The sequence below is a fragment of the Mycteria americana genome, chromosome 1 (genome assembly GCF_035582795.1).
Source record: "Mycteria americana isolate JAX WOST 10 ecotype Jacksonville Zoo and Gardens chromosome 1, USCA_MyAme_1.0, whole genome shotgun sequence".
NCBI lineage: Eukaryota > Metazoa > Chordata > Aves > Ciconiiformes > Ciconiidae > Mycteria > Mycteria americana.
The window spans coordinates 61347900-61369898 of record NC_134365.1 but is presented as its reverse complement, the minus strand read 5'-3'; the positions used below and the strand labels follow the sequence as shown (position 1 = coordinate 61369898).

General features: G+C 39.1%; 1 protein-coding gene across 1 annotated transcript in view; it reads left to right on the top strand.

Annotated features, from left to right (window-relative positions):
• The window catches only part of RFX4 (regulatory factor X4), a 98387-nt gene that overhangs the window by 30590 nt on the left and 45798 nt on the right, over positions 1 to 21999 (top strand). Inside the window, exons 4-6 of the mRNA XM_075521802.1 lie at positions 3770 to 3893; positions 15972 to 16033; positions 21011 to 21224. Coding sequence (XP_075377917.1) covers positions 3770 to 3893; positions 15972 to 16033; positions 21011 to 21224 — 400 coding nt within the window. The remainder of the gene's footprint in view (positions 1 to 3769; positions 3894 to 15971; positions 16034 to 21010; positions 21225 to 21999) is intronic.

The window sequence follows — 21999 nt, the reverse complement described above, 5'->3', positions numbered from 1 at the left end:
AAATCCCTAAACTCCTGGGATATTGAGCCCTGCTGGAATGCAGTGTGCACGCTAATGCTCATTCAGCAGTGTTTGCAATAGAATCCTAGAATTTTGATTCTGAAAAGGCTGCTTACATCATCTTCCCTTCCCCCTTGCTAGTGTACTGGCTGTTGTGTTATGTTTCTTACACTTTTATGTAGGTCAGATATTCTACCCTTTGAGGCTTTTGGAGCATCTGCAATTTCCTCCATTCAATTTTCCACCCAAAAATACATGAGGGAACAGAAAGCAAAGAAGCTTTCAAGTTTAATTTCTTTAGCTGGTGTCAAACTGAATTATACGATTGGCTCATTTTATTAATAGACCTGTAGGTAAAAGTTTCTCAGCTTAGTAACCATACCACAGAACAGTTTTCTGGTGGTTTCCATATGCTTTTCATCCTATGTACTGCAGCTTTGAACTGGTGTTGCCTGGAGAAACTGTGCTGCTGGGTTTGATACACTAAATAAAATTACAAGCTCAAAAGTTGTTGTCAAAACGCTAAAGTAGTAAGCTTGCTTTGTGTGATGATGTCGAGTTTCCACCGTTCTGGAAAAACAGACACATTAGCAGCATCAAGTTATTTGTACTAGCAACCCGTGGATTGGTAGACTATTGTGGTCAGCACTGTACAAATGCTGCTCTGAGTGCTTCCTGTAGATTTAGCTTTACATGTTTAACAGTTTTGCCTGCTTAGGCCTCAGTTTGCACAGTGAAGAAAGACAAAAGATTAAATTTACCTGAATATGTCCTGGGTAAGCACGTGTCCTACCCTCCTACTGGAATCTCTGGGCCAGATTCAAGTGATGGAAGTGGTGGGGTAAATTATTGACCAGATTTCAGGATAAAGTACCAAACTCGCCTTGTTCTGGCAAATGGAAGCACCGCAATTGTCTGCAGTGTTTGGTGTCTGCCAAGTTAAAGCTGGTCATGTTTTTACTGTTAGATTCTACTATCATTTACAGCTAATGAAGGCAAGAGTGTGTTGGAGAACAGAAACAGAGGAAACGTCAGTAGCAAGGAAAAAGAAGAGGAGGAAAGTAGTAGGGAAAGTGAAGCAAGACATAAGGGAAATACGTAAATTTTGTCACATGGTTCCTATTGCCATGACCTTTATTAGTTATTTCTTGTCCGGCATCTTGCTGAAAAGAGTGAACAACATCAATCCCATGGGGATCTATCCTTAATGCTTATGCCTCTCCAAAGGCAAAGTACATTGAACACTACAAATGAGGAGGAGGAAGAAGTAGCTGAAGATGCCAGAAGCATGTCTGGATGACTGTCAGCCTGGCTAAATATCCTTTTCCTGGAAACAGGAATGATGTTTTTGTTTTGTTTCATTGATGACATGAAATGAAGTGAAAGGCCTGGTAAATGTAACATTACTGCCAAATACATCATAATTGGGGAAACTGCACTAGCTTGAATTTAACCATTAAGGCATGAATATACCAATACCTAATATCCTGTGCTTATCCTGTGTTCCTGTATTCATTATTTTCTGTAAAGCTATAGCTTGCTAAACACTTGGCTCTAAAACGTTCATGATTATTTCATTGGTGAACTGGTTGACCAAATTGTAAGTGTGAAACTTTATTTTACCTCAGTTTGGTGTGTGTGTGTGCACGTGTGTGTCTACTTCTCCAAACACAGAATTATTCAAAGCACGGACAGCCTAATTCCATGCAGTTTGGTGGCTTACAGTGTAGGTGCTCCGAATAATACAGTATTGTGAAGCTAAAGTCAACAAAACTATTCTATTTTTTGCAACATTAATAAAAAGAAGTAAAAAAGAGCAAGGTAAAGCACTGCTAGGTAGTGGGTTCTCCCCAGATTAGTAGTTTCACAGCAATTGTTATAATGCATCAAAATTTATCTGTTCTAGAATCCTGTGTGTGATTAGCAATGGTAATATCACAGTTGTTCTGTTACCTTCATATCTAAAAACAAGCCTGTAACAACACTACAGACCTGACTCTGCTATAGAATAATCTCATTTAATCTAGAAGTAGTAAGTATAAAGAGGGAAACAGTAATAGGGACAGATAAAATTGTCATTCCTGTGGAAGGATTAGGGGTTTTATTGCTATACTGTAGTGGTACAAAAGGTCTCATTGTGAACTACTGGATTTCACATGGCTTTATTAGGACATTTAAAATGTTATACATATATTATTTCTGATAATGATTTGTTAGGTAGAAGATTGAGTTCATTATCTTTCTATAACGCTGTAGAATGAAGCTGAATTCAAAATATGATAAAGTTGTTAAATAAAAGACAGGAAAATAAAAGAAGTGGAGCAAGATGGGTTTTTTGATCATTAAAAAAAAAGTTCAGGTATAATGGAGCATTGTTCAGTGTCAGACTAATGACTCTCTGTGAAAGAGAGGAGAAAAAGAGAAAAATTCATCAGATATGAACAGAAATAATTAACCGCTTTTCTTTCTGTCCTGTCTTGGTCACGGAAGCTGACATTCCAATTAGCAGCTATAGTATACAAACGAACTCTCCAGGTTTTGAAAGGAGGTTTTGTTAAAGCGCTATGAATTTGAGGAAAGATGCCGTGATGATATTTCTGTAGAAACTAAGGAAGAATAGATGTTGCCCATACAAACTGATTCCATTCATCTAGCCGGATATCTTATTAAAATAGTTTGCAGTCACAAATGATCACGATAACTGAAATGGAAGGTAGGTAGGTCCTGAAAAAGGCAATGAAGGAGAGAAACTAGATCTTTGGAAGGTGTTCTATGGCTATCAAATGACAGGAGGTTAAAATTGGAGGTTTTTGAGAAAATATATTAATTTTCTAATATGTTTAAGAGGAAGTTGCACCTACCTTCTCCTAGCCAGCAAGGCAGACAAGCACACATATAACTATATGCATGAGAGTGACACCGTGGATAACAAGATTAATTCTGGTTTAAAGTTAAGTGTGTATGTAAATACCTCTTGAACTTTGTTGGATCAGCAGTCATAAAAATGTCATTTCAAAGGAATGTTTCTTCTAATCTATAGATTTATAATGAACCCAGTTTCAGATTTTAAGGTTGAAGCATATGTCTATTTATGTATTTGCATAATTTAAAATTTCATGGTTGTATGTTTGCATGTGTAAATGAACAATAAGAGTTTCTACAGGGCAGAGGAGGATGTTATTTCACTATTTTATTCAGCATTGTATTCAGATCATGAACTCTTTTTTCACTTTGTCCGTAAACAATAGCAAGAAAACATTATACAGATATGATTTTGTGCACACTCTTGAGTATTTGCAAATAACTTGCACATTTGCTTCCTCAAGGTACAGAATTTTGCAGCTGGACAGGAGTGAAGAGTCCTGTAAAGAATGAGAGAATGCTTCCCCTCAGTGAATGTTTGTTGTTTCGTAGTTGTACATACATTTGTTTACTGCAGGATGCTTCTAGAGTATAACAGACTACTAGTATATTTTTTCCTAAAACCAGCACTTTTGGAGCATGGTCAAAACCCAATATCCCTTTGTGCTAATCTCTACTTGCCTAAGAACTCACATCCTGTGTTTTTGACAGCAAGCACGAACCAAATGAAGCAAGTAAGCATTATGGAAGTGAATTGGAAGGAGCACTTAGGAACAAAGCAGAGAAAATTTAGTAGACAAGCAGAAGCCAGAATGTTTGGTCTTAAAGATGCAGCTTTGCATACTGTTTACCATACAGGACATCCAACATACTTGCAGTTTTCTCTGTTTGATATTTGCTTTTTAAGGCTGGAGGAGAACTATGAGATTGCAGAAGGTGTTTGCATTCCTCGAAGCGCTCTCTACATGCATTACTTGGACTTCTGTGAGAAAAATGACACGCAACCTGTTAATGCTGCCAGCTTTGGGAAGGTGAGTCTAAACAGCAATAAGATGCCTTGAGCTCTCACCTGGTTCAGGTGAGTTTGGATTTTTGAAAAGAATGAAATCATCATTTACCAGTAGAGACAGAGGTATATGACTGGAATCTCTTATGTATTCAAGTTATTGGACAAAGGCTAAGATTTTAAGTATTTAGAAGGTTGGAATAATTTCTAATCATGACTCAGCTCCAGAGTACACTAAATTTTTTTATGACTTTAGGCCCCAAACTAGCTGACAGTGACATGGTATACAATATTGGCAACTTGGAAGTTGAATACAAGCCAGTGTAAACACATCTGCATTGTGACCTGCACTGCTTTAACAAATATCTGGGTTTTTGAGATAGAAGGGAAAAATATCAATCATTTAATTCTGCGGCCTGTCTGTTCCATTCTTGTAAGCGTGATATGGAGATCCCTGAATTAACAATATCAGCCCACACTGGTAAATCCACATAGTGGAGTACAATGCCTCCAGATGTGAAAGTCCAGAAAGCATCTAACGGCATCTGTGTGGCACTGCAGATACAGACTGCCAAGTTATCTTTGCGCTGTGATTCCTTGTGCTTCTGCTTTCCAGTCCAGCTCTAAGAGCCACTGCTGTTATCTCCAGACTCACAGTGGAGACACACTCTTAGCACAGATGCAGCTGTGCATTGTCCAGATGTGAGCAGTAAGGCTCTTATGCTATACATTACTAGTAGGTGTTAATGGCTGGCTAGGATGTCACATAAAGTTCTTATTTTGGATTTGCTTGGCAGGTGATGTTTTTCCTCTCAGTGAAAAATAGGATGATATTTTTATATTTTTATTTTTATTGAAAACTGAAATGTTCCTATAGAATGTGTCACAGGCCTTTAAAAATTGTAGGCTGTGAAAAAAAACAAAGTGTAGAGTTTGCCACTGTTTTTGAAATGCTTGCAAGCATGAATCTGAAGCAGATTGTCCTGCAAGCTATTCCCTTCTAGTGTTTGCAACATTTGTTCTATAGAAGTGCTGGGTATTCAAAGAAGGAAAAATGTTCCTAGGGTAAGTGCCTGTGTAAAGAGTAGGTGAAGGAGAAGAATGTATTCAATGAGGTGTCATTTTCTATAGTACACCTTTATGTAGGCAGTTTAGCAAGGCAAGTAAAATGTACCATCTTGTAACGTTACTATGTTTGTTGTGCCTTAAAGACCTGCATATCTTGGTTGATTCTGTGTTAGGTTTCTGTTTAAATACACTGCATAAGTGTGAATGAAATTGTTCATTGTACATACTATTGCTACCAAGTGAGAAGTATAGTGGCAACATGTAATTTAGGAATAGTGAGAATAAGAAACAGATTTCATGCAGGCTAACACATTTGGAACGTGGGTAAAATTTACACGATGCTACTTTTGTTGCTGCTAAAAACTTCTGTAAGTTGTAAGGTTTAAATATACTGAAATTATTTCATCAGAACATAAATTTACCAGGGACTTTACCAATTTTCAGTATGTGGCAATTTTGTTACACTGTATATTACTCCATCCTCCTTCTCCCCTGCCTCTCATACACATACACCTGTTCATCAGTAGGAGTACCTTGACCTAGCAGGACACGTAGAGTGTCTTCCATCCAAAAATCATGGCATTCCAATGTGGTTTTTGTGTGTTGTGTTCTAAGTGTTTTCCATTTGATTGCAATAAAGTTCTGAAGCAGTGATGCATGAAATTTGTTTTCCCATTTTTGTGGAGAGGAAGCCATACAGAATCATCCTAGTACTGTCTCAAACTACCGCTTTGTGTGGCCATTACTTTTGGATCTGGGAACTGTGGCTTCTGCATAGGTGTGTCTGGGAACCTCAGACAATACTGGTACAAACATTGAAGTGAAACAGGCTCCTGCATCTGCAGAACCTGGAGCAGATCTCAGCGACTCTTTCCAACCTATTATGGCTAAGAAAACGTACTGCACAGTCATGAAGATCTGCAAGGCAGACACACACTTGATTCAATCAATAGTTTGCAGTCAGCTTCTCCTTGGAAGCAGGTACACGGATGAAGTTTTAGCCAACACAGTTGTTATCATGTGACTTAAATACTGTATTGGCAATGTGTGTTGCATAAGTGCCTTCGAGGCAGTGCAGAGAAATAGGTGCTATTTGAGGGCTTCCGCACTTAGCTGCTGAAACAGAGACCCCAGACATGTTTGTCTTCATTGGGAATCATCAAGAGCCCTGCAGCTGTCATCTCCTCCGGAGAAAGGAGTTAGTTGTTCTGTGAAATTGTAGACAGTTCGCCTTTCAATAGACCACATATTGAATTTATGATTCATCTTTGAACTTTAGCTCTGTGGGCAATGTTAAACATTTAGGCTTTTTCTTTAACAGGCTGGTAGTTTTTAGAAAGAGACATGGAGTTCAGCACTTTAAAACAATCTGTAATAAGTAACATCCTAATGTATTGTTACATACTCAATTACATCTCAATTAACAGAACAGTGTTGATTTCACTTTTAAAGATACCACTGGGGACATGTGAAACTTGCCTGAAGCTGATCTCTCCAGATTAAGGTTTTGTAGACAACACTTCAGCCCATGTGTACTTCTTAAGCCTGATGTGAGTCAAATATATCCACAACAGAGGATGGAAGGGAGAACAGACAAGTTGTTCATGAACAGCTGAACTAAGGGACCTTGTTTCCTACCATCTCCTATGTTCCCTAAATCCATAGCCTTACCTAAATCTTTGTAGTATCTCTATGTTTCCCTGCAGTACTTTCAATTATTTCCAGGTCCTGGTCACTACATCAAGGTCTTGCTTCTTTCAGTTTTCTCGCACATCTGCTGCACCTTCTTTCTACATTATTTTTAGATTCCCTCATGTCTGTCTGTCTGTTTGCCTGTCTCTCTTTCTCTCCTCCCCCATGCCGACAGCTGGGCAAGAAGCAGCACATGGGGTGGCTGGTTCAGAGCAGTAGAAGTGTTGACTGGGTGCCTCATACTCATGGCTGTCCAGTCAGGCAGTGCCAAATAGCTCAGCTAAAGGCTGAGCTTTCTTCCCTGTCTTGTCCTCAGTATTAACATCAATATGCTCTCCCCACTATCCAGCCGGTGTTTTCTATTAAACTTCTAGGACATGGACTGGACCTCAGGCATTTGATTAGCGAAACAAAAATTCGTCGGGGGGGGGTGGAGAAATTAACAGAGACAGTAATATCTCATAGACTGTTTCCTGAGGAAACCAGGCTAATAACAAAAGTAACAAGAAGAGGAAAGAACAGAATTACTGTATAAATAACCATCTTTAAAAAAGCAACCTATACTCCTAAACCACTTAAAGTACATATAAAATAAGGAAGATTCTAATATGGTTGTTAATGTGATATATTCTTATACGACAAAGGGAGCTGTAGCTTTAACATGTTAGCCAAGATTTTAGTGCTTTACTCACCCAATTAATATGGGAAAATTACAGGCAGTTCTGTCTATACTAGCATTTGCCAGTCTGCTAATAGCTACACTACCTAGTCTATCATTACAGAGCTTTTTCTTGCCTGCAAAAGACAGGACCAAGCACACTCTTATCCATATGCTTTAACTAAACAGTGACTAGAGAGGGCCCTGTCTTTGCTGGTTACAGCTTGGCATCAGCAAGTGGAGACTCCAGTGTTAAACTTTGACTCTTACTGTAGGCAGCAAAACATATTCAACAGGATCATGATTTCACCCAAAAGTGAAGCAGAATAAGTAAAACTGTTCCATGCAACCAGTGAGAAGACAGGAAAGTACAGTGAGGAAGGGCAGGCGTGTCACTGAGTTATTAACGATAAAATGATGCATATGAGAAAAAGCTTTCTCACAGTGAACACGTTTAGACTGTGAATTAGTCTTCAGGCAGGAGTGAAAGCCCTGTTGCTGAGGTCACTTAAAAAAGATGGCAACCTTGTGCCCCTCAGCTCTGTGCTGCAAATGCCTCAGGCTCTGCTCTGGGACCCTGTGGACTCGGAGAGCGGTTTAACGTGTTTCCAGCTGGAAGTTCTGCTGCTGCCTGCAGGAGGGGGGGTGGAGCAGGTGTAGGTTTTTTTCTGGGCAACATGTTAACATAAAATGCCAGGGATAATTAATAGAATGAACTAGGAATTATGGTGGTCGAAGGCTCTGACTCATTATTCTCGCTGAGTTTAGTTGCAACCACTAAATCATTCTGAACTGGGGCCTTCACTGAATCAAATAAGTTACTTAAAAAGCAGGAATGTTTTGAGCATTTCCAAGCCCCTCAGTAGCTCTTGCGTGTGGATGGGTTCCATAAGGCTTGTTGGTTATCTACTAGCTGTAGCGTGTCACCCAGCTGTTCAGCTGGGTTGGCAGGTCTTTGAGCTTCTCTTTCACTTTTATTTCCTCAGCGAACACTCATTTTTGTTCTTTATTTCTTTTGAGGCCCTGTATGAATGTTATTTTCTTTAGCAAGCCTCTTGAAGATGTTATCTTCCTCCTCTGTACCGGTTTCCCTTATCCTCCATGTCCTCAGTGCACTGCTTTAAATTTACTGTGCAGCGCTAAGACACCTCCCGGGCCCTGCCATAGTTCTCATACAGAATACTTAGTTTCTCGTGGTGAAACCTCTTTTTCATCCTCATGAAGTGTTCTTCCCACAACTCCCGTATGCCCCCTGGAGGTTAAATACTTTCCTCTTTTGTTTTTCTTTTTTTCCTTTTGGTGCTTTCCTGCCATGTCTTTTCACAAGCAATAGTAAATTAATATTTGAAAAAGAAAACGAAGGATGCTGACACTGCAGGGGGGCTCTCCCCCAGCCTGAGGTCCCTTTACATCACTCTGGCAGCATAAAGAGCTTTAACATGGATGCATGCTCACACGAATTTTAGAGCCTCTTTATTGCTCCCTGAGTGGCTTTGCTGTAAGTGAAAATTAGATTCCAACAAATTTATTTCACTAAATAAAGAAGGGTAAAGTTCACAGTAGATTTGTAATATTAGTTAGGAAAGAGATCTTTTACATTTTTGACCAATATTGCCACCCTATTTCCAAAAAATGGGCTGAGGCACAGTTACACCAGCAGAAAAGTGCTTTTTTTCCAATAATTTGCTTTGGTCCAGGGAGGTACAAGCTGTACCAGCCAGAGTCCTCTTTTATTACTATGCACTGTCTCTATGCCCAGAAGTTTTGCCAGCAGGACTGCTCCTCCAAGCATAATTTGCATAAATAGGATTTACAGTTTTGTGCTATCATACTATATATATTTGACATTTAAAATGGACAGACAAGTAAACCTTATTGAACCCTCTTTGATAATGACGTTGCAATGTGATTGCATTCTGTTTTGTCTTTTTATTGAAATGCACACATCTGGAATTGCCTGCTCTGCATATGGAGATACTTCTCCTGAAGATGTTTTTTTTTTTTCCTATTATCTCAATTTGCTCCTAAGTAGCCTCAATAGCAAAGCCAAATTGACTCTTAGTGCTCTCTTCTGATAGACTAAAACAGCACTTGCTTTATGAAAAATTACTACATATTGAATGGGTTTTTTATTAGACTTTTTTCTAATCAATATAGAAAAGAAAAACAGAACTGGGGAAAAATCAATCTAAAGCTGTTATTGTATCAGAGGACCATATCAGTCTGTCAGTGCTATCTGAGCAGTTCCTGCTTTTCCTTCATCCCTTTTTAACAGCTAAGGTTCCTGACTGAAGGACACCTAACACCAGTATGACTTTTCTTCCTGATGCAGAATCTTCTAGGCCAAGCTCCTCTGAGGAGGCCTTAATAACACAAGTGCCGCAGAAGCAAGTGGTCATATAGGTGTGGGGAATGGGCATCCTACACTGTAGTTGGAAAGCTCTTTGCACCCTTGGCTCTGCTTCACAGATCCCTTGTATTACTGCAAGTTGCTGACTATTGCCTTTTTCTCCTTGAGCTTGGGGAGTAAGAAAACCAGCAAGGACACTTCAGTTTCTTTGGAGTGACTTTCCCTTTCCCAAAGATTTGCCCTTTAGCAAAGGGATTTTTACTGTCTTTGCCACTTCAAGCATCTGGCTTCTAGTTAGGTCTTCAGCATGAAGTAGAGCGGCCTCTGGGCTGCTTTACCTCATGCCTTGTCAACATGTCCCAGAGGCTGTTCTTACAGCACAGGGTCTGCCAGAGTGCAGGGATGCTGGCACTCAGCCTTTTCCCACAGATATGCTGGGTGATGGCAGTAAGTGTGCTGGCATCAGTACAGAGCAGGGGGAGTTGTGCAGGGTTTTAGATCTGCTTGGCTTCAGCAAGTCAGCACTGAAAGTGGCTGCAGCTCAGCTAAGCATCTGAGTCAGAGTATTCGATGTTTGCAGCTTTGTTGGGATGCGGTAATCTGTTTGATCATGCCTTAGGCTGAATTCCATCTGGCCAGTGGAGCTGCTGAAGGAGGATATTATTGTACATAGATGAATTTGAGGAGAGGTCTCACAAGCTTCACTGAAGAGTCCAGTTCAGCTGGAGTTCCTCATGGTGTCTAATCTCTACAGCAGGCAGAATTGGGCACAGGCGTTAAAGAAAGTGCCAGCAGGCTTCTCTGACTTGCTTTGCAGTATCAGTTGAGATGTATCAATGCTAGAGACAAGATCTTATCCTACAGCTAGACCATGCCCTGTTCCACAAAAATGATGGAAGTGAGTGGAGAGAAATGGGAACGTTATTGAATCTAAACAGACAACAGATCTGGAGTCAAGAATACTGGACCCGTACGCTACGGTCTTCTCTCCTGGGCCATGCAAGTAAGCAAGCAAGGAGTAGAGAGGGTATAGACACAGTCACACCTCTTCTCCTTTTCTTTGCACAGTTTGTGGATTTGGGGGACAGGAATTATATTATGTAATGGACGGATTATGCTCTTTCCTATCAGTGGATGTTTCTTGGGGCAAAGCTTTCCTGACCTTTTCCTCAAGGTAGTGTGTTGTTGAGCCAGCCCCAAGCCACCTTTGAGCCAAAAGGTACCTGTTAGCACAGGTGTTAATAACAACAGATTGTCTCAGGGCAGGATTTTCAAAAGCACTGAAGCAGATGGGGAAACCCCTGAATGATCCAGCTGGAGCAGTACCAGGCCAAAGATGCATAAGCCTAAAAATGCTACACTTATCATATAAGACTGAGGATATCAGTGCTGTTTGTGTTTCACAATGGTGAGAATAAGGAAAGCAAAGCTGTGTGGGAGCATAGTTATATTTGGCATCACTGGTTTCTTTCCTGCTGCCATGGCAAAGAAGTTTAAGGCTGAAACAGAATTTGGTAAATAAACACAGATCTTCTGTACCTGACTTAATAAAAGCAAAGCATGCCCTCTAGACATGGGACTTGAAACTTGAGTTGAGATAAAGAGAGCCAGGCCCTGTTATGAATAATTTTTATCAGAGGTAAGAGAATTTATTCCACTGTATTTAGAATCTCTCTAGAACCTCCCAGAGCTCCACAGCCTGGAGCCTGAAATCCATTTCTCATTCTGGCAGAGTACAAATGCTGGGTTGAAATTTAATTTGATTTTATTTCATCACTCTGGGAAGTTCTAGAAGCATGTCTAGAATTATTTCAAATAGAAATGAACAAGAGTCATGAAGAATAACAACCTTCTAGATCAGATGCACTAACAAAATGAACATGCCTTTTGAAAAGTAGCCATTTAAATTACTCCAGGGAAAAGATTTCTAAAAGTCATCCTCTGCCTATTGCCCCCAGAGCAAAATTTAGTATTTTGACACGGGGGGGAGGGGGTAATTACTTCAGAAGTTTCCAGACATCTCTGGCTTCTTCCATCCTTATTTGTTAGCATGAAGGCAGATGCATAAGATGCTTTATAAGATGGTTTGGTTTTTTTTTTTCCCCTGATTTGTTTTGGCATCTCATATTGTAGAAGAATTTAGATGGAATAATTGGGAAACATAAAGTTCACAGTTTGGTAGTGAATGCAATGAGGCGTGATGGGTCACAGTGTAGGGATGAAGGCAGAATAGACAATACATTCCTTATTTTAAAGCTGGGGCTGGCTCTGCTTGTGTTGGAATGTCACAGTGCTGGAGATGCGAGGAGAGATGCAGTGGCAGAAATTACAGCTGGCAGTAATCAGGATGAAGGAACGCACCTTTGCAGCCATTTGCGAGTAACAGAAAAACTTCTGCAGTTAGCCATGTCTAAGGTTAATAGGTTGTGCAGACTGCAATACAGACCTTTACAGAGGAAGTGCCTTTTTCTAATTGTTGCTCATAAAGCTTTCTCTGTTTTGCATGGATGCTTAAGGAACTCGTTTAATTTTTATTCCATTATTTTAAGAATGACCAAAAATACAAGTAACTAGATATTTAATTCAAGATTATTCAGACACTTCTACTAGGTTTAAAATGCCAAAATGGAATAAAAATCCTTTTAGCTCCAAGATCTGTGAAATATATGTTGAATGTTGTACTACCAGCGTTGTAATCTCTGTGTGAGAGAATGATATGAGAAGACTTTTCTTTCCTGCGTTCACTTTGGCTGCCTCATACATTCAGAGTGGAAAGGTTACTGCCCGTCAGAAAGAAAAAGGTACCCTTTTGTTCTACCTGCACAGGCATTCTTAAAACCATGTATCAGGAATGTCTGCAAAACGGTTAAACAAATACTGACCTGGATATACTAGTCCCCTGAAAAGGTGTAAACTATATATATATATATATATATGTTGTTTTATGATGTAATGACTTCTATCTGGCGCTTATGTATACAGTAGGCAATCACCAAAAGAACTATGGAGTTGCAAAAAGACAAGGCAGTTCTTAATATTCTCTTTTAATCAAGAAAAGCATACAAGATCTTCTATAGGCAGAAGGCAAGATCAAGTCTTGAGCAGGGCACAGAGGAAAGAGATGGAGAACACAACTGAAGTTTACTAACTGAGAAAGAAATTGAAGGAGTATTGGTTTCTGAGGCTAATATAGTAGGGACAGAATTCAGTTGCATGTGAAACTCCTGGTCTACATCTGTCTCAAAACCGAAAAGCCAAGTAGCATAAAGTAACGCCTAACAGTCAAAACTGCCACATAATTCAGGTGGAATTTTACTTGGAAATTATAAAACCTGTACCCTTTTACTCAGCAGACCTCATAGGGCAGCTGGATTTGTGGTCATTTTGGAGAAGTATGAGATGAAATTTCAGTTCCATTGAAGGACAGTGGTAAAAGCCCTGTTCACTCCAAAATCCCCTTGGATACCACCCATGAGATCTTTTTACCTCTGCTTCTGTTGAGAAGCCAGTGCTGCTGTGAGAACAGGGACAGGGCTCCATTCAGAAAGCAGCTCAAACTGCTGGTCTGGTCTTGATTCATTTGCTTGCGCAACCCCACTGCAGTGATGAAAGGAAAATGATCCAACTTGGTTTTCAGATCTGAACCTGAATTTTTATGTCCAACAATTAGGAACCCCCTTCCCTCCCCATCCAGCTGTATAATTATCTCATTTTCTCTGTAGGTCTTTAAAAGTTAATAAACCTGAAACACAACGATGATGTATTTTATAGGGTGACTTTTCAGGCTGAAAGTATGATTTAAAAATCAACGTTTTGGACCCTCTGCTTTTCCCATTGATTTCAGCACACAGTGAACTCCACTTTGTCCTGCTTGATTTGACTTCCTCTCCCCTTTTGGGAGATCTCACTGCCTTTGGCAATATCATTACATAGGGATTTGCATAAATGTAGCTGAATATAAACATTTATATCAACATCTAGTTCATTTAGTACTTGACTTGTTTTATTCCAAACACAACAACCCATGCTTATGTGTACTAGCACCCAAGCATGAGTATGCTATGTTATACGTATTTTACATACGCAGCGTTAGATCAAAAAGTCCTGACTTTTTTTTTTTCAAAGGTTTGCTAGATTATTCCTTTTTTTTTTTTTGTACATTATTGGTAAAGCATATTTTAAGTGATGCATACTTTTCAGCTGTATTCTGAAAGGTGCATCTCATTGTTTAAAATGTGCTGGATTTAAAAAAGAAACAAAGAAAGAAAAGCAAAAGGGATCATCTGATCAACTGCTCCATTTTGCTTCTCTTTTCCTGATCACGTCTGCCCTGGTATGTAGAAACTGGCTGATTTATTTAAATCCCAGGAACTCCCACGGCATATGGTTCATAAAGTAGCATTTACAGTGTGCATTGTTACACTTCATCACTACTAGAAAGACTTTGAAAGTAATATGGGTTCAAGTTGTTCCAAAAGAAAAAATAGGGTAAAAGTATCTCTAATATTAAGATTTACCTTTGAGTCTACTGCTGTAAAATCAACTTTTGGAGAGGAATGATATTTTCTGAATGACAACTGCCACCAAAAAAAAAAAAAAATTAAAAAAACCCTTAACCCAAAAAAACCATCCTCAGAAAGTAGTTCTTCAACACCGCCTTTTTTCCCACAGCCTTGTGGAGCCCCCAACCCTGTCTGCAGAAAATGAAAGAGAGAGGGGTGGGATTAATGTGTAATTAAAGGGAATTTGGAAGGCTGAGATGTTGCGGAATGTTAGATCAGTAGCTGGAACAGCATGTGGTGTTCTTTAGGCAGGCTTCATTGAATCCATACAAAAAAAGAAAGAAGGGCTGCTTGCCTGTCTGCTCATTTATCAAACAGCTAGGCTGAACTTTCACAGCTCCACAAAAGTGTTTTACTGTTTGCTGAAGTTTTGCTCCAGAAATTAAAGCTGAACAACCTAGCGACTCTGAGTCTATGCTGCATTTTTGACATCAGCCACGTTGCACAAAGCTCTCGGAAACCAATGCAGGTCAATTTTTACATGATGCAAAGGGAAGCTGGTTGTACATTTGCTAAAAAAAAAAAAAAATACTGAAGAAATGGTCAAATATGTGACATTGTAATGTCTTTATTTATATAGCACCTTTTGATCCAAATGCGTGTTCCAGAGCTTTCAGTCATCAATCAGGATTAAATATTTATCACAGTGGCAAAATGGTTCATGGAGAAAAAAAAATCTATAGTATTTAATCAATTTCAATTGATGTTTTCTTCTGGTTGAGCAGTTATATTCCATCTTATATGCCTGTTTTCCTTTGATATTATTCGGTGTGTCCCCCAAAGAAGAAACATGTAGCAATTTATATAATGAAAACACAATTTAAAAGGATTATAGATTAAAAAAGGAAGAAATTCCTTTTGCAAGTGAATCTTCAGGGCTTACTGCAGTCTTTCTTGCATGGCTGTTCTGCCAGAAGAATTTTCCTCCTACTGCAGACCACACTGAGAATCAGGTTCAGTCCTGTGAGGTGCTGAGTGCTGCCTTTCCAGCAACCACAGCAGAGCTTTTTCATCAGGACTAGCCTGGTTGACAGAGGCTCTGATTACTAAAGGCACAATCTACATTCATTAATCCATTTCCTTAAATGCATCTGGCACTAAAGAAGTTTTGTTTTACAGTAGCAATGTTCTTTTAATCTCTGCTAACAGACTAGATTCCAGATTCTTGATACCCTGCTGTTTCTGAGATGCACTTGTTTTCCATAGAGGATAAATTGATTATGAGCTATCTTTACAAACGCAACAGTGAGTCTTTCCTGGTAGAAGTGGTGCCCCTGTCAAATACCAAAATCTTTTCAGGGAATCATCTTTTAGAAAAAGGAAAGTTTAATGGCAGGACTGTGAAGATCTTTAAAGGACTGTGGCCTCCAAAACTCTCAAAAGGGGATTTTCCTCTATTTGCAGCAAACCCAAGTTTGTTGATCCTGCAAACTGACATAAATAAATAGTAGGCAAAGTCTAAGTACAATCCTCTTTAGTTTAGAGGCAGAACTGATCTGAGATTTTTAAGGACATGTATTCTACTCCAGTAACTTCAGAAAGTCTTTACTTAAATTAATGGTAATTAATGGAATTATACTGAATTTTAAAGTCTCTTTCCCCTCGTCAGTAATGGAAAAAATAAAAAACTTTATTTCTGATTTCTCCTGCCATGTATTTTGCTGACATTGCAGTACAGTTTTTCTGCTTTTCTGTCTTAACAGTCTATATTAAATTAAGTATTACTAAATGTGCTTTTCAATTTTTTCTAATATCAGTTCTATTTATTTGCAGATAATAAGGCAACAGTTTCCACAGCTAACGACAAGAAGACTTGGAACCAGAGGCCAATCAAAGTAAGCAGTGCATGGTATTATGGTCATCTCACACAGGGCCCCATTTGGCTCTGACCTTACTGAATAGAATAGTATAAGATCAGGATATAATTTGACCAGTTGGGGACTTAAAATCCAACTTTGAATGAGGTTCCATTGTAGTCTTTACATTGCCTTATTGATTCAGCGGTGATCCTGCAAAGGTAGACTAATGGAGGCCTTTTACTAATTTCATCAGCAATATTTTCCATATTGTTCCTATAAAGTTTTTCATCTCAACTCACTTCACACAATGTAAAGGACATTCACACCCAGGAGTAATGGAGCTACTGTTGGAGGCTGGGAAATGACAGCTGGTTAACATCATGCTTCAGTTTAGAGGACAAGTGGCAGAAAGCTATCTGGAATGTAGGTAGGAACATACATTGGCCTAAACTGAAATTGTCCACAAACCTGGATTTAACCACCATTTTTCTTGTGTAATGAAATCCAACATATCTTTAAGTGATCAAGGAATTAGTTTATCACCTTTCCCAAAAGATGGTACTTCGTGGAAACAGTTCATCCTAATTCCAGAATGAGAAATTGATTCAGAAAGAATAATGCACTTCTTGGAGTATTTGACTTTTTCCAATTGTTGACAAGAAGTGATTCCATCAGTTTATAAAGAGGATACAGTGATGTTTTTATACATTTTTCTGATTGTGGACTCCATGAAATTTTTCTAATGGAGCTTTGGATCTTTTTATGGCAAATATAAGCCCCCTAAAAAAATGTGTATATATATACCTGCTTTTCTTGATTAGCTTTCACAGAATCCTACAGGGTAATCTAAGAGTAGTCTCTGTAGATCACAAGTGGAAAACTTGGGAGAAATGAAAACCTGGGACAGCATGTTTGCAAAATTTGCTGGTAAAGCTTCTCTTTCAAAACAAAGCCTAGAAAGACAATATTGCTAAATGCTGAGAAACAAATACGCTATGAGGATTGAATTTACATACTAAAGCTAGAATGAACCACTCTTTAAAGGAAAAAGGAAATTAAGATGCTAAAAGAAATACTATTAAAATTAATTTTACTGTGCTGTTCTAACAAGTGGTCCATACCAAGCAGTATCTCTTTGATGGGACCAAATGAACTTTCCCCCATCTTGAGATTCTCCTAACTTTTATAACTAAGCTTTCGTTTTCTATAGCAGTCATATTTAAGAAGCTACTTGAAGATTTGAAATCTCTTCCCAAATGCAAATTCAGAGCTACCATAACATCAGCCATAACAGAGCTACCAGAAATCTCCCAGGTGCAAATTCTGGGCAAGTCCAACAGCATATTAGGAAAGCATGATAGGTCTGGATTCAGAGAATCAGGATTTAGCACTGAATATAAGTTCTTTGGAAGTTCATATAGACAGAGTGAAAGCATGCAGAAGTTGCTTTATGGAACCATCCATATGAGAGTACCTGCTGTAAGCCATCAAATCACTCTGACATTGGCTACCACTTTGTTATTTGTCTTCCTATTTAATGAAAGGAATGAGCACTGCTGTATTTTCAAACTGGAGCTCCTCCCACAGCTCCAGGAGTCTTTCAGAGGGGCAAGATGCTCTTGATCTGCTGACTGAAGGTGTCTTGCATCTCCAAAAGCTATGTCTCTTTACTCTCAATGAGGCTAAAAAATCAATGAGACTTAGTATTTCCTGCATATTTTCCCCCTAACCTGCATGCCTATCAGAGGGGCTTTCAGGTCATGTACTCCTCTCATGCCACCTTTGCAATGGTTCTGCTCCCTGTCTAACAAATAAGCTGTAAAGCATGCTGTCTGTGCTCTGCAAAATCCTTGGCCCCTGAGAGTCCCTCATCACCCCTGTGAGGGAGATCATAGTCACTCAAATTTCACAGCCTCAGTAGGTATGAAATTGAGTTCTTCTTCTCCAAAAGAGGATGCCTACATCTTCGTCAGTGGTTAACATCCCAAGGATTATAGCATACAGAGGAGTTCTCATGTGATCTAATGAAGAGGAGAGGTATAAACACACACACATACTATCTGCACACTGTACTACTTTACAATAAATACACTCCTTGCTAGACCCAGCACAGCTGTAACTAAGCTCTGGTTTTGTTTTCAGAAACATTTGACTGCTTTCCAATTAAGTGTTACATAAAGAAATTACTTTAGGCATTAACACTTCACTCCCTTTATCACCAGCTGTGCTGACCGATTGCTGCCAGTATGATTTTCATTCCACTTCCCTGCTACTGCCAAAGGAAATTCAGCCGTAGAAGTGGTTCAGATTATCTGACTTCACACTGTTCTGCCTTCAGTCTTTTTATAGCACGGCTGCCTTGTAACATTACAAAGTTCAGAGCTACAATTGTGCTATACTCTTGGTCATCAGTTGTGAGGCTTTCTTTTTTGCAGCTGAGTTTATTGCTGTAAGCATGCAGCTGTTCTCTATTGCACTCAGCTTAAAAACAGTTCCACCACAGGTGAGCCATGAGAAGGCAGCTAAACATAAAAGACAATTTCTTTCTGTACTGTAGTTTTTGAAACTCTTCAATTATGTACACAAGAGGTTAGTTAAACTGATGGAAACTACATGGTGTGAAGGGAATTTTACTTCTTTCTTTAAAGGAGTGCTGCAGATACCAGATCCATGAAAGGAAAAAGCATTCCACTATTTACCACAAAAATAATTGTGTATTCTGGATGTTATCCTTTACAGATCAAACTTTTAAGCCCTGTTTATTGAATTAAGTTGGGTTTTTTTCTGATAGAAATACAGAAAAGTGCTCAGAAAAGAATCTTTGTAAACTGCACCAATGAGTGTTTGCCATTTGGGATGGTAAAATTACTGAAGGAGGAAGCTATCTGGAAAAATTTTAGAGTTTATTTGTCTATTGCTGTCTACATAATTTTGAAGCTACCTGAAAAACTCTTTTATGTAGTTTACTGCCGAGTGAAATATACTTAATAATGCGCAGTGAAATTCTACTACGTTTTCCAGGCTTTCATTCATTTTTTTGTTGAATTGATTTAAGAGGAAGCTTAATATAAGAGACTGACCCCTGTTTAAGTTATACAAACCTCTCAGTCCACCTAGAAGTTTTGCAGTCCTCCCGTTTTTTCCCGCTTTCCCTCAACAATTTGTGGTGCTAGCTCCCTGCAGCATTTCCTTTTGCTTTCCTCAGCCCTAGCCATACTGCACAGGACATATGTGAGCTTTATGGCTCTTACATGCGGTGCATGCATGACAGCTGCTAGACACCAAACTGGGGACTTGAAAACTGGAGTTGTTACCATTCAAGCTAAAAAGCCAAACTTCTACAGCTGGTGTTATAACCCCAGTGTTAGCACAAACTTGCCATTAGCTATCTGTAGGAGGTTAGGACTGATCTGGAGCCTGGTTTCTGGTGTGGAACATGCATGTTGGCCTAAGCCCTGATGGGCAGATTTGGAGCAGATAGTGTGGCTTTCTAAGGTATTGAAGCTAGGAAATCCCGTTCATACCATGCCAGATTAATGTTTTAATAAACCTCACTTGGATTATTCAATATCGGGTTCAAGATAGCTTTCATTTTTAATGGACAACATGGAATGTCCTCAGTGGGCATGGCAAGGGAGCCACATACTAGAAGTTTGCTACAACTCCCCAGGCCTCCTCTCAGCCCATCTGTGCTGGCAGACAAGATTAGGGCTTCCAGCTCTTTGCCACCACTTTCTGCTGGAGACTGACACGCACTGATCTGCGGGTGAATGGCTGTGAGTGAAAAAAGGAAAAAAGTCACTTGAGTTAGTTTAAACTACCATCACTTAGATGCTACTCTTTCACTAATTCAATTGATGACCTTTGTAAAACCAGCTGATTTTGCCTAAAGCAAACTCAGGCCCATTCAAGTGAACAGACCTGCTGTCAGCACTCTGAAATCAGTAACTGCCTGGGGAGTACAACAAACATCCGGAGATGGTAACTTCTCCTGCCACCATAGTGGGATCCAGAAGACAGTGTCTCATCATAGTCTGATAGGCTTTTGATAGGCTGTAAGGAGAGAACTGGAAGATCATTGAAAATTCCCTCTAGGAAAGTAGGGTGAATCAACAGTATACGAGCAATACAATATTGTGATGCCTTTTGTAATAATTAAAAATTTAGCTGTTGGGTTGGTGGTGCCTACAGCTGAGAAACTGAAATAAAAGTTAGCAAATTATGGAAGGAATAAGATTACTTTTGCTGCTTTGATGCAAGAGTTACACTGGATATTCAGTGCTCCCATTGACACCTATAATAAAGCTAAGTTGTAGCACAAACTTGTGGCATAAGGCCACCAATCCATTTTTATAGCACAGCCACACTGTGTAACTCCCATTGTGGTCTGCACAGACAGAGTTAGTGTTGTGTAGTATCCCACGCTGATCTAAGCCCAGTGCTGATGCTAAGTTATGAAGCAAATAATTCTGAACTGTACATTTCCTACCATTCATTGCTTTCCAGCACAAGCCTTTTTTTCCCCTCTCTTTTCATTGAAGTGTTTTCAATTTTTGAAACATTTCTGATCAACACATTTGCAATAAAGACTCATGCTTTTCAGGGATTGAACCAGCCCTCAACAGTCTGAGAATCAGGGAGCCGAAATAACAACAGAAAGGCCAGTCCAGAGGGTCTGTACCTCTGCTTATTGCTAAACTAAAGGAGCAGCTGCACAGCAGATTCTGCCAACAAGTAACTTTAGGATGCGCTTTTTTTTTCCTGCCCTGCAACAGAGTCAGCTTTATTAACTCTGAAGAGAGCTACTTTTACCAGAAGGAATGAAAATTGGAAGCCCAATATATTACCACAATGTTCTGCTACTGAATCAATGCTTGTTAATAATACATAAACTAGTGCACAGTCTGTTTTGCTGCAGAAATCATTAGCATTCTCAGTTTCTCTTACCCCCATATCTTTTTTTTTAAATTTTAAAACAATCTGGTTTATAAAATGTACATCTCTATGTATCAGGTACCATTATTATGGAATTGCAGTGAAAGAAAACTCCCAGTATTATGATGTGATGTATTCTAAAAAAGGAGCAGCCTGGGTCAACGAAACAGGAAAAAAAGAAGTAACCAAACAGACAGTGGCGTATTCACCACGATCCAAACTGGGAACATTACTGCCAGAGTTTCCAAATGTCAAAGATCTAAATCTGCCAGCCAGTCTGCCAGAGGAGAAGGTAACACTTTGGAAATCTTTTCTCGGCTTGTCTTTGGTTTTTTTCCCTGCTCTGGATGAAAGCTTTATCTAAAATATAAAGACTTTAAATTAGAGTAAGTTTAATAATGCTTTGATTTTATTTATGGGGGACTTAATTACTTCATACAATAGGAAGAAATATCTTCCCTTAAAATAGGCAGCTGACACTATCAGCTGTACAATATTTCTAAAGCCCGTGCACAGTTTTTTGGTGCACAAAACTCATAGCAGGTGAGGTTTGAGGGTAACTATTTTTAAATATGTTACAGCTCTTTAATCTGTGAACACATTTGGTGGCAAACTGAAAAACAGTTCTGATGCTTTCTTGAGCAGAGAGGGACTTAGTGCATTTCTTATCCTTCTAGCCTAGAAATTAAGAGAATCCTATCTGCACATATGACAAAAGTGCTCTGGCTGCTCTTGGCTGAACTTGCCAGTTTTCTGATGCTATTCACATGTGTAGTATCAATGTAAAGTGGACAAAAGAATAGGGTTTTATAGTTCTTTATGTCCTAATTAGGGCCACATTCTCGTCTTTGATCTCACTGAGGCTTTTTGCTCCTCTTACATTTGAAGAATCCCCATTGACATAGAAAAATCCATGAATTCAAAGGGAGAATTTACTTTTAAGAAGAAAACTCATCTTAAAGCTAATCTAACTAATCTAACTAGACTCTAACCAATTTCATTATTTTTGCAATTGTGCATAGGTAAGATAAAACTTCATTTTTTGTGCTCTATATTCTGATAGTTTA